Source organism: Phyllostomus hastatus, unplaced genomic scaffold (assembly GCF_019186645.2).
Source record: "Phyllostomus hastatus isolate PE091 unplaced genomic scaffold, TTU_PhHast_1.1 phas_contig_1, whole genome shotgun sequence".
NCBI lineage: Eukaryota > Metazoa > Chordata > Mammalia > Chiroptera > Phyllostomidae > Phyllostomus > Phyllostomus hastatus.
In genome coordinates, this window is record NW_025333498.1 from 6,045,104 (window position 1) to 6,057,741 (window position 12,638).

The 12,638-nt window shown below is 30.6% G+C and overlaps 1 protein-coding gene across 7 annotated transcripts in view; it reads right to left on the bottom strand.

Annotated features, from left to right (window-relative positions):
* Positions 1-338: 338 nt before the first annotated feature.
* GULP1 (GULP PTB domain containing engulfment adaptor 1) overlaps positions 339-12,638 on the bottom strand; it is a 219,195-nt gene continuing 206,895 nt past the window's right edge. For 2 of the 7 annotated variants that reach the window (XM_045830886.1, XM_045830895.1), the window contains 5 exons: positions 12,183-12,407; positions 10,478-10,616; positions 7,704-7,798; positions 6,206-6,216; positions 339-2,149 (listed from right to left, as the gene is read on the bottom strand). In XM_045830886.1, coding sequence (XP_045686842.1) covers positions 2,128-2,149; positions 6,206-6,216; positions 7,704-7,798; positions 10,478-10,616; positions 12,183-12,407 — 492 coding nt within the window. In that variant the 3' untranslated portion in view covers positions 339-2,127. The remainder of the gene's footprint in view (positions 2,150-6,205; positions 6,217-7,703; positions 7,799-10,477; positions 10,617-12,182; positions 12,408-12,638) is intronic. The other 5 variants (XM_045830867.1, XM_045830877.1, XM_045830905.1 and 2 more) reach the window with 3 other exon arrangements.

Genomic DNA, 12,638 nt, shown 5'->3' on the forward strand with positions numbered 1-12,638 from the left:
ATATGATTATTGCACCAGATGCTTCTGGTGAAAGTAACCAAACTATGACCTCTCTCACCAGCAGGATCAAGTCCATTGTTTTCACAACTGAATGATATTTGCTCGTAAGGCTAAAATGTGTGTGGGCTGTAAGAAATGAAGTTAAGGATGGGGGCAAAAGGCAGAAAACTGTACTTGAACAATTAAAAAAAAGAAATGAAGTTAAAGTTCTTTCTTTTTTTCTGTCTGTCTCTTTCTTTCTTTTGTCTCCAATGTGTGATGAGAAATATCTGGCATGTAATTAGCTTCAGAAAGTGTCTTAATTAGAGATTATTTAATGAGTAAATTATACAGTTTAATTTAATTCAAATCATTTATTCTCAGCAAAATCAAACATATCATTGAGTTTACATAGAAATACAATTTTTAAGAGGATCTTCATAAAAATGCACTGGTGAAATAAATTTTCATAAGTAATGACCAATTGTGGACTATTTAACCATGCCCGTAGCAGAATTGATTACCATTAAAAATTGGTAAAGTAATGTATCTTAAATGTGCAAATACCATCTTAAGTATTCTATTGTGTTACCATTGATAATAAATGGCCACTAAATATATACCTATTACATAAAGCTTTTTAAAGTACAATAAAAATACAAATTCTATCTGTTAAAAAAAGCCATTGATATGGCTTCTAAGCGTTCTCATTATACAAATTCCAAAATACTATATGACCAACAAAATTATAAAGACTTTTTTTATGAAACATATACTGCCTTCTAATTAAGGTACAACGTAGCAGATACCAGAAAACAAACAAGGCTTATATATATCAAAGAACATGATGAAGAAACATACAAATACAATATTGCATAAACTATTTAATGTCTTTTTCTAGTGAAAATGTGTCTTTAGCACTAGAAGAAACTTTCCAAGACTAAAAGAAAAGTCTGTTTTGAGATCTACCCCCAATCTAACCTCATTAGTTTATTTTTCTGACAATGTAATGAATCAAGTTATAAGTTTTAACCATAAATTTTTGTTGTACTGAGTAAAAATATTATTTATGTTAAAAACTAAACTGAGGGAAAGTTGATTTTTATAAAAACATGAGATTCTAACTTCAACAACAAAATATTATATTTGCTAAATAACTAATGATTCATGAATAGTTGTCACAGATTTTGGAGTATCAAAACTAATGAGGCATCACAATACTTTGAGACAAAAATATATTTGGTAAAGTAAATACGAGTAAAGACACTGCAGCTATAGACAGCATACTTTCCAAATGCTTTTTCAGGATATGTGAGACCCAATGATGTTTACATGTTTGGTAATGTAAATTATCTCATTAAAATTAAATTTTAAGTTTTTCGTAAATAGCAAATTTTCATTTTTGCCACAATATTTATTTATGAAATAAATAGAATATTTAGAGTATAACTGATGATAATAACTAACATTGTTACCCAGCATTTACTAATACTCTAAATACATTTGGTTTAATTATTATAAGAATTTATATTTTTGTTATTTAACCTGCTAAAAATGATCTGGTGGCATTGTATTCAAAGTTTACATTTTTCCAATGATATGAAACTACATTTCATACATAAAATGACACCTATCTAGTGAATGGTAACATGTTTATTAGTTTGAATATGGTATTAAGTTTGAAATTGTCTTTAGGACATTGAAAGGTATCATTAAGGTATGGCTTTTAGGAAATCAATAATAATCTAGCAGCCTGGTATATGAACACAAATTTCAAGATGCTAACTATTTAGAACTCAGACACACGATAGATATTTGGATATTTGTCTTTTGATTACAAATTCTTCTATAATAGAAACAGAAATGAACATAAAAGAATGCTTTACTTTACAGTGAGTTGTTTATAAAATAAAATGTTACAGATCAACAGTGAATGTATGAGGAAATTTTACTGAAATAAATCTCAGAAAGCGAAGATATTAACAAATTTATTGGCACAAGTATAAGACCTGTTATAAAGTAATAATGAATGATATATTTATATATATATATGTAGATAAAATAAATTTAACATGAATCAGGAACTTGTTTCTTGACGTCAGCACCTGCTGTCTAATGGGTCGAGACAAAATACTGTGCCTTCGAGAGTTAGTCCCATTTTGAACCCCTCCTGTGAAATAGAGTGAAATAATTAAAATAGAAAATACTCACAGAAAAAAAAAATCAGTACACCAAAGAGACTATGAACAGAAGTTGAAACCTGCATGCTTTGATCAACTAAGAAATAATTAAATGTCAAATGCTGGCTTGTCAAATGTTTATATATTGGTATATAGTTTATAAAGCAATATATAAAGCATATAAGCAGATCTTTATAACCATTAGAACTAAACATTTTTTAAATATATGATATGTTAGCTTGCATGGGAGACAGAAAAAAAAACTGAGATATATGGAATTAAGCAGTTTTAAATTGTAAACGTTTCTTTTTCAGGAAAGTCTTCATCATTCTTAAATTCCCTGTTGGCTTTAACGATTGACATTTACTTAAAACTAAGTAATATTAAGTATAAGTAAGATAGTTAAACTTCAAATTGATACTGGTTCAAGATAGCCTGCTAGTTTTCACCTTTCTTTTCGGTTACCATTGTTTGGATCCTGACAAAAGACGTTTAGTAAATGCAATGTCACCTCCTAGGTGGAACACAGAAAGAATGGCAGAGCACTTTGCCACCAAAAAAGCTTCCTTTACTAGGTCTGCCTGCGGTGGCAAGAAGTCGCGACGAATCCCACTCCACCTAGCATGTTTTAGATGTTTTTGGAAATGAAGTTGCCTTTGATATAGTTACAAAATGTTTTCATTTTGTTTTATTCCTTAGGTTTTGAACTAAAAGTTAATGGCAAAAAACAACAAAGAAAATTTTTCCTTCTCTATTCCAATTTCTCTTCTTTTTTTGCATAAGATAGATAACAGAAGTATAAACTATCTCCATCCCCACATTTGTATGTAAATCTTTGCTCACTGACCTACAAGGAGGAGACGGAAAAGAACAGACTCACACTGATCAATGGAATTGGAGGCTAGGTTTTGGGTTTTCTTTTAGAAGCAATGAGGCAATGTTTCTCTTCTCTCTTTTTTCATATACTATATATATATATACATATTCATATACAAATCATATATGTACAAACATATATTATGTATTATAAAGATATTTCTAACTTTCTTACAGAACTGAAATTTTGTTCACTGAGATCACCTGTAGTTTGGGGTGGGCACATGACACGTTTTTGGCACATGAAATGTAGACAGCAGTCTATTGCTTAGCAAAAAGAAAAAGAAAAGAAAAAAGAAATCCCTTTAAAAAATAAAGCTTTGTCCCTCTTCTGCTTTGTGTTTTGCTTAATTAGATTGCATATACTTGTGTGTTAATCGTGTTATCTATTTGCATTTCCCAAAATTACAGTAATTTAGAACAGGTATCTAAATGTACCTATGTTATTACAAATTCAATGTAGCCATTACTAAGGTAGTACAGGAAGAAGGTCATTATAAAACCACAAATCACACCATATTCTCTAGTAACATTCACAGAGTGCTTATTATATCTACAGCATACACAATGTAGAGCAATGTCATCACTAAAGGTTTTCAAAATTTCTTTCCAGTACTTAGAATACACATTACATTTAGTTAAGCAAATTCAAAGCTTGTTCTTATCACAAGAATATTTTGCTATATAATAGATAGATGATAGATAGATAGATAGACAGGCAGACAGAGAACTAGGATATATATATATTACCTTTGGAAAAGTTTGATACCATACAGTGCTTTCAAAATTTTGCCAGTTCACTCTGAAATTAACCAGTATCACACCAATGGCCCTGAAAATACTATTTCTGAATGTGTTATTAGTATTTGAAAGTTTGAATAGTAATCAAAATAAATAGGGCTCAACTGTAATTTCAATATTTTTAAAAAAGTTTATCACTTAAAAGATGATCTCCATGGTGACTTTATAAAGATTCTTTCAAAGTTTCCTAGATTATTTTAATCAACCCAATGAACAGACACATTGTTATTTCTCCTACAATAAAATTTCTCATACATTATCTGACCTTCTCTTCTAGGTATCATTTTGTAAGTCATAGTTTAACAGATTCTGAATCCATCTAGGATCTGCACATCCTCTGGAATTAACTCCTGAATAAAAATGAGGCTTTATTTAATTTATGTAGTAATGAAAATTATCATAAACTAACACTACACAAAAATAATTTTATTTATAATATTTTAATTTTTTTTGTATAGAATATTTTACCCAATTGCATTTTCTCTTTTCTGGAATAGGAGAAATGCACATTAAGAAAGGAAAAACCACTAATGTGCAAAAACTGTGAACCTGTTGACTTAGGTCCTTTGAGTCTCCTTTCTTTCCACCTATAGATTTTTAAAAACAATTTTGATAAAAATGTAAAGTACAATTATATTACATATAACTTTCTATTAATGCCTTATGTATATTATATAGAATTTCATGTTTTTAATCATAGCAAAGCAAACTTTCTATTATTATTTTGAATCCACATTAAGCTAATTTAATGACCATATAACATTCTATTAATTTTTAATATCATTTAATAGCTTCCACTATTTTATAGTTGCTAATAAGGCTGACTAGATGTTTTTCACATTTTTACCCTTATAATTTTTCCCTCAGAATAGATTATATTCATTTTTGATGAAAAATGCAAATACAAGCTTTAATAACAAATTACCCTCTACAGGAAAGCTATGAGTTGACACTATCCAGCAATTACTTAGAGTGCTTGTTTCATCACACTTGCACCAGTGCTGTTTATTACTAGAAAATAATAGTTATAATTTGCTAGATCAAAACACATTTATAATTCTTTACCTAATTTGTATGTTTTTTTTTTTCTGATTGGATTAAATATTCTGGATGTATATTAGCCACTTGCGGTCTTCATTTGTAAAAATTTATCTGTTGATTGTTTAGTTTCCTACTGATTTGTCTACTTACTTTATTTATATATATGTGATATAGTTACATATATTTTTAAAGGTTTTATTTATTTACTTTTTGAGAGGGGAGGAGGGAGAGAGAGAGAGAAATATCAATGTGTGGTTGCTTTTCACATGACCCCTACTGGGGACCTGGCCTATAACACAAGCATGTGTCCTGACTGGAAATTGAACCAGTGACCCTTTGGTTAGGAGGTCAGCATTCAATCCACTGAGCCAGACCAGCCAGGGCTGATATAGTTATTTTTTAAAGGGAATATTTAAAAACTATACAAGTTCTTCTGTAAAAGACTATAGGTTTACATACAATATGCCCTTATAAAAATTTCTCACCAAATAAAAAGTTTGATCAATAATCACTTATATTTCAAACATTTTAAACTGCCTAATGCTTATGAAATTTATTGAATATTTGCTGTTTCTGGTGCACATTGATCCTCCCAAATTATTACCCAGTTGACTTACCATCACTCAATGCATAGTTCTCTCACCATTCATTGACTTGTCATGCTTTTTTCTTCAATGTATTAAGTTATTATAACTTACACAGTACACTTCCGGGCTATCAATACTATTGCACTGATTTGCTTGTTGGTGACATGTTTAAATTAAATGGAAAAACTAAATTATTGATTTCAAATAAACATCTAATTTTCTACCAATTTATAATAAAACATGGCTTAAATTGTTCATGTATAAGGTGTTTCAATGATATCCTCTGTAAATGAACAAGGAAACCCAATACTTCAGTAGCCTTATTGACTCAATCTAATGGTTTATATAAGCCATTATACTGTATAAATTGTTTACATACTTGCAAAGATAAAAACGGTAGCTAAAGTGTGTTAGATTAATTAGACTAACAAGATTAATAACAAAAGCCATTATAAACTTTAGATGGAAAAATTATTTTACTTTAGTTAAAGTTGCCTTGCAAGTAAATCCTGGGCTCAAAGAAATGACAAGCAATTAGGTGGACAATGCATTGGTGACCAAGTCATCGAAAAAAATACTTTAAAATACAGGTTATAAGATCTTTTTAAATACAACTAATAATCATACAAATCCATATGAAACAGCTATTTGAATATTTATTAAATAAAGCATGAAATAATAAGGCTTTAGCTGTAAAAATTTATAAGTTGCTTAAAATTATTATGAAAATAATATACCAACCATCTCTGGCGCTACCCACCATGAAAGCAGAAAGGAATAAAAAGGGCATTAAGAAAATATTAGAAATGGCAAAAACTGAAATAAAAACAAAAATACCACAGATTAATATTTGACTAACACATCATGAACTCACTCCAACACAGTGTTTCTCAAATGAGTTCTTACAAAAATCTAATGTTGTAGACTTATCTTCAAAAAATCTATAGAAAAATTTTCAGTTTTGTGAAAATCTAAAAAACATTAATAGAAAAGTACTCTTCACAGTTTGTGGAACACTTGAGAACAAATACTACCACATCAGTGCCCGTATCTCTATCTGTCCTTGCAAAAGCATGAGGCCCAAATAGTACAAGCCTAATCAACAAAGGAAAGCAACTAATTTCATATGAAAGAAATAAAGCATCACTGACAAATTATTATGCACTATTTAAGTGAAAGTTCCATAATATTTGAAATATAGCAAAGAGATGGGGAAACTGTGTTGTCATTCATACATGCTAAAATCAACAGAAGTTTGATATTGCTTGCTTTAGTTTCAGCCAAATAACATCATCTAGGAAAATCACATTATACCTAGAAGGTAAAACTGCTTCACAGGTACAGTCCAAAATAAACAGATGGGTATTTGTATTTATCTTTCTAGGAAGGAGTGCTAGAAGTGTTAGAAAAGCAGAACAAAAAAGCTAATTTTCTTTTTCTGGGAAATGAAGCACAGAGTGTTAATAAATAAAAATGACTCCTCCTCTTCTCTGCCTCTTTTAAATCAGCTTCGGCTTCATATAATTTGCTTTTGTCCACATTCTAAGAGATTATATATACATAATTTTTGATAAAAATTAGCATATAATAATTTCACCAAAATATAAAGTGAAAATATAAACAGAAGACTTTAGTGTTTATAACACTTATTAATCATGGACAATTTTATAGAGTTCTTAAAACCAGAATCTTCAAAATTCCAGAACAATTCAGAATTGAAAAATAAAAGGGAAAGAAGGAACAAAAACCCAATTAAACTACATTCCTCAAAAACTTGTCACTGGGTGTCTGCCTTTTTTAATAAGAGCTCCAAAGTTATGAAATACAGATCTAATGCATCCTTCTTTTTAAGGGAGATTAATTTTAGTCTTACAAAGATTTTCCTTCATCTACCCATTCACAGTTTTGAAATTCATAATTGTTAAGACTGAGACTGAATTTTAGTCCAATGATCTTTTAATTCTTGGATTTCAAAATATTTCATTAGAATCCATGTAATTTTCTATAAAATGTGAACCATCTTATTACTATTGTAAATTGCAACACTAAGAACAAAACTGAAGCTTATCCTTAGTAGGCAGAGAAGTATTTTTAGGACTAAATGTGTATTACTATTTTAAAGCAATTATTTTAAGTATGTTTTTATACTGATAATAACTCAAGAAAAGGATAGTTTTGGTATATAACATCTCATATTAAAAAGAACAAGCATTTAGGGGTCATTCTGTTAAATAGTCACCTGCATTTCATCTAATTTTGATTGAATATCTGGAGGGAAATCTCCTGCTCCACAATTAAATGGGTCAAAAGGTTCTGCTCCAAACAGGTCCCGTTCTAAACAGAAGAAAATGATTTAGTATATGAATGACAGAAAGTTGGGGTATGTTATATTTAAAAGACAGAATTATATAAACAAATACTTACATGACCAATGAGCCACTATCCAGTTTTACTTTATTCTGGGCTTCCCTGAGCTTAGACTAGTTAAATGCCAACAAGTAAGCAAAGATTCATTTTATGATGATATTAAAAACCAGTTACAAAAAAATTATTATCCCGAGATGTTTCTGTGTTTTTAATTAAGGGTTCTTAATATCAGATTCACCAAATATTTGACCATTAATATGTTACAATACCTACATTTTACTTAAGAAATTTAAATGTATTAAAATGAATGTGCTACTCATTGAGACTTCCCTACTTCATTTACTAATGACTTTGCCAACACAGTCATGAAGCAATATGTAGGACTGACTAGATTAGCAGGTAGTTTTACTCATAGTTCATATATTTTTATCACAGGAAAAAAGTTAAGGAGCATCATCTCATGTAGTGTGAAATTATTTTATCTTTCTAAATAACCACAATGAAACAGGTTGTTTTTAAATGCCTCTTAGCCCAAAATAAGTAGGAACTACTATAAAGGACACATGGACAAAACCAAAGGGGAGCGTGGATGCAAGGGAGGGAGGTGGGCTTAGCTGGGGTGGGGGGGAGGGGTGGGGGGAGGGGTGGGGAGAAAAGGCAGACGACTGTAATTGAACAATAAAGTCATTTAAAAAGTAGCAGTAATGGAATATCAAAAAGCTCTCTGTACATATAAAATATGCATTTTTATTGCAAAAGAAGTATCTAAGTTAAAATAAATGTCTGTGATTGATAAGACTTCCCTATTATATAATTTTAAAAATTTTAAAAATGGTTAAGAAATTTCTTTTCTCTGAGTTCATTCAAATAAAGCCCTAATTGACTAAAAAAGAATTTCAAATTATATATGGACATGGGAATTTAAAATGTAATAAGACTTTCATTTTTAGTGGGGAGGGTTGGGAGGGGTGGTGGATTGGGAGTAAAAGGGAGAAAACTGTATTTGAACAATGATTAAAATAAAATTAAAAAAAAGAAAAAAAGACTTTCATTTTTCAGGAAACTATAACTATAGTCTCTAAGTCCAATGCTATGTAAGAAATAACATTTATGCTGCTAGAGTTCTGTGATAGCCCCAATCCTTCACTCCTGTTATACTTGCCTCTCCAGTTATAACATTTTGGGGGGCCAGATTCATATATTATAATTTAATATAAATGCTTAGTTTCCAGTTCTAGCAAGTGTTGTACAAACAAGAGGGGCATATTTTATCATCCAAATAAAGAGTGAAAGGAGCACTACCCATAGTTATACTAGAACAAAAAGAATAAGCCAGCGTCATCTAAACATATGGGAATTTGTTGCCGCATTGTATATAACTTATCGATATTATTGTTTTTTATGATGTATTTTCTCAGTCCGATGTTGCTCAGGCAATAAACCAGAATTTTGAGAACAAGAGGAGCTTGCTTTTCTTCAGAAGAGTAGCCTGGTTACCACCATTCACAAGCACACTGAACAATGCTTTACACATGGCAGATGTTGGTCAAAAAATGAATTAATAAAGAGAAAGAACTGCTGACCAGAGCTATAGAGATTTTCACTAGATAGATTTTCTGAAGTTGGCACTCAGAATTGCCAAAGATTTCAGATGAGCTTAAAGGGATCTTTGACATTCCTGAAATGCTTCATAACTTATATAACTTTCAACTTATATGAAGTATTGAATATTTCCATAAACTGATTTTTAAAGTCATTACTTCATATTTACAAATCTCTAAAATTTAATGACTGCCTCACACGTGCAAAATACTATGTTAAGTTCTACAGGAGAAAACAAATCAGCTATGGCATCTGACGTGCTTTAAAGCGTTAAGCTAAAACTTCAGAGTTACAGTGAGAAGGGCTTAATGTGAACCAGAGAGGATGCAATAAAGCACATTATGTAAAATTCTCTTTTCTTTAGTTTACCCTTGGACATCATGACTGACCATGGCCATTGGGAACTACTCTTTCAGATTCTGTGACAGGATGCACAACCACACAGAGGCAAGATATTGACACTGAGCATCTGTTGGATGCTTTCCAATTCATCAAAAAGAGACTTTTGTGTTCCTTCTAGATATGCAGAAGGAAAATCAGAAAATTAATGCATTTGTAACATTTTAGATATCAAGGAAACAACTCTCACATAGGGGTTAATAAACAAATCATGGAATTCATAGATTTATGTATTTCTTCAACTGAGATTATCCATATACTTCACGATAACAAAAAGTTTAGAATGAGCTCTATTAAATATGTCAAAAATTATTAAAATAATTACCATCAGAGTTGTTTTTAATAATTAAATTAAAACACTAAATAATCAAAGTATAATCAAGTGATTTGCATTTTAATGTAAATAACCCTATACCAAAATGTCATTTTTCATAAAATAATTTTAAATGCAAATGATATCTTAATAGTATACTCTGAATTATAAAGTAAAATATAATTAAATGGATGTGGCAAATATATATAAACATAATACTTTGGTAATTAAAATTTTTAGTGAGCTTAAGATATACACTTTCACATAAAGTATTAAGTATTTAAAATGTATACAAATGAAGTAAAGAATATTAATTTGTTTAGAAAGCTTACTAATCTCAGTAGATCTACTGGGTATGGGAGGTGGCTGTGTGCCATTGGGAGTAGGTATTGAAGACTGGTGTGATACTGGAGAAAATGGAATCATATCAAAGATGTCAGTGGAGGGTGACTTCGGTGGCACACTGCCTGCCTGCAATAAAAACAATATGAATTAGGGTAGTATTTCATGTAGATACATTCTGATGCTAAACATTTCATATGCATATAAAATGTATATAAAAGCAACAAATTCAGTTGAATCAACTATAGTTAAATATTAGCAATTTTATCTGGTTCAACAAGTTACACTTAATACTGATTGGCAAGAAAGCCATAGAAAGTTTCTAGAAAAATGTTCTCAAAGATGATGGCAAACATAGTGACAATACCATTCTAGATAGATATAAAAGAAAAAACTGCCATTTGTATAAGAGGATTGAAAATGTTAGAAACTATATAAAATATGATTTCAATAATGTATTTTGCTTAAGATTGTGTTTTCAACAGAAATAATTAAACATAAGTGATGTGTCTTCTTAAATATAATCATACAAATGCAATTGAGAATATGTTTTAAAATTTTTAAAGGGTATATATTCATCTGTATTTAGAACTACAAATCACAGCCAACTATTAGATTCATTGCTATGCCTTTTATCCTGAATAAGATTTCACTGAACTTTCTATAATAGATACCTACCTTGTGAAATAAATTAATAATCACTAAATATGCCATCAAAATAATTGTTATCTGGGTCAGTTTGGGCCAGAACATAATGTAAGAATGAAACAGTCATCACTTTGATCGTCATTTAGGGGAAAAAATACACAGATACACACACACATAATCCATTAAATAAAAATAATAGTAATAAAAGTAAAGAATTCCTATTTTAGAGAGGGATAGTGAGGAAAAAGTTTCTTTTTCTATAAGAGCATGAACAGAGATTACTTAAGAGTGGTTCATATTAAAATTAGAGTTCTCAAAATACATTTATTTTTCTGATTCACAGATGAAAGCAATGAAGAAAAATAAAGCTGATTATGTGTAAAGAGACACAGATTTGCCATTCACGTGGTTGTTACTACACGCTTTCATGCAGGAAAATTGCTGTCACCTCCCTTTTTCTAACACCCTGTTTACTTTAACATAAATACTGTCTATCCAGAGACTTCATGCAACTTTATACCTCAGCACTCTCCTCCTATTCAGGAATGTTGTTGTCCTAATCATCTTATCCCTCTATTTCCACTGGCTTCCTCACCTCTCATCTTTTTCACAACATAAAGATACTCAAACTTCAACTGTAATTAAAAATAAAACAAAAATGTCTTCATTCTGACCCCTCTTTATTCTTCTAGATTCTCATCTCTCTCTTCCCTCCAAGCCTAAGTAAAAGCCTTGAAAAAGATACTACATTTCCTGTCCCACCTTTTACTTAATTCAGTCCTCAGCTCATATCAACCTAGACTTCACTCTTTATGCACTGAATCAGCTGAAACTGCTTTTATCAATATCGCCAATAACCTACTTTCCCAACCTGAAACTCTCGGGTATCAGGTAACTGAAGAAGCAAAAATGGCACACAAAGACCCCAGGTCATATCTCAATTTTCAAGATATAGCTGTATATTCACTACTATATAAATAGCACACTATAGCAGAATTAAAGAAAATTAGTGGGATAATAAAAAGAATTTTCTGTTTAGAAAGTTACATGAGGTCTTGGAATGCTGCGCTCACTGATTGGCTTGGGAAGGCCACATTTAGAAGGTGGTGGTATTAACAGTCCCAATGAAAGTCTGGAATCAGCTGAGTTGACAGGAGTGACAGTAATGGAGGAAATATTTAGACAGGGAGATGGGCCATCACTACTACGCCCGAAAGAGGATGAGCATCTCTGAGACCCGTGTTGCTCATGAGCAGACATTTTGTGCAGCAGCTGTAAAAAAAGGACAGAGAGATAAACTCAGGAGAAGAAAGATAAGAGGAAAGAAAAAGAAAAAAGTATATATGAAAATTTGTTTGTAAAATATTTTATGAAAAGGATAAGGAATTTGAAAATAATTTTCCTAATAATAAAGCAGACACTTGTAGTAGAACAGAATTTAGTAGGGTAGATTTCCCTATTGTGACAGTCCTTGATTTCTGGATTGTTTAATTTGACCATTTT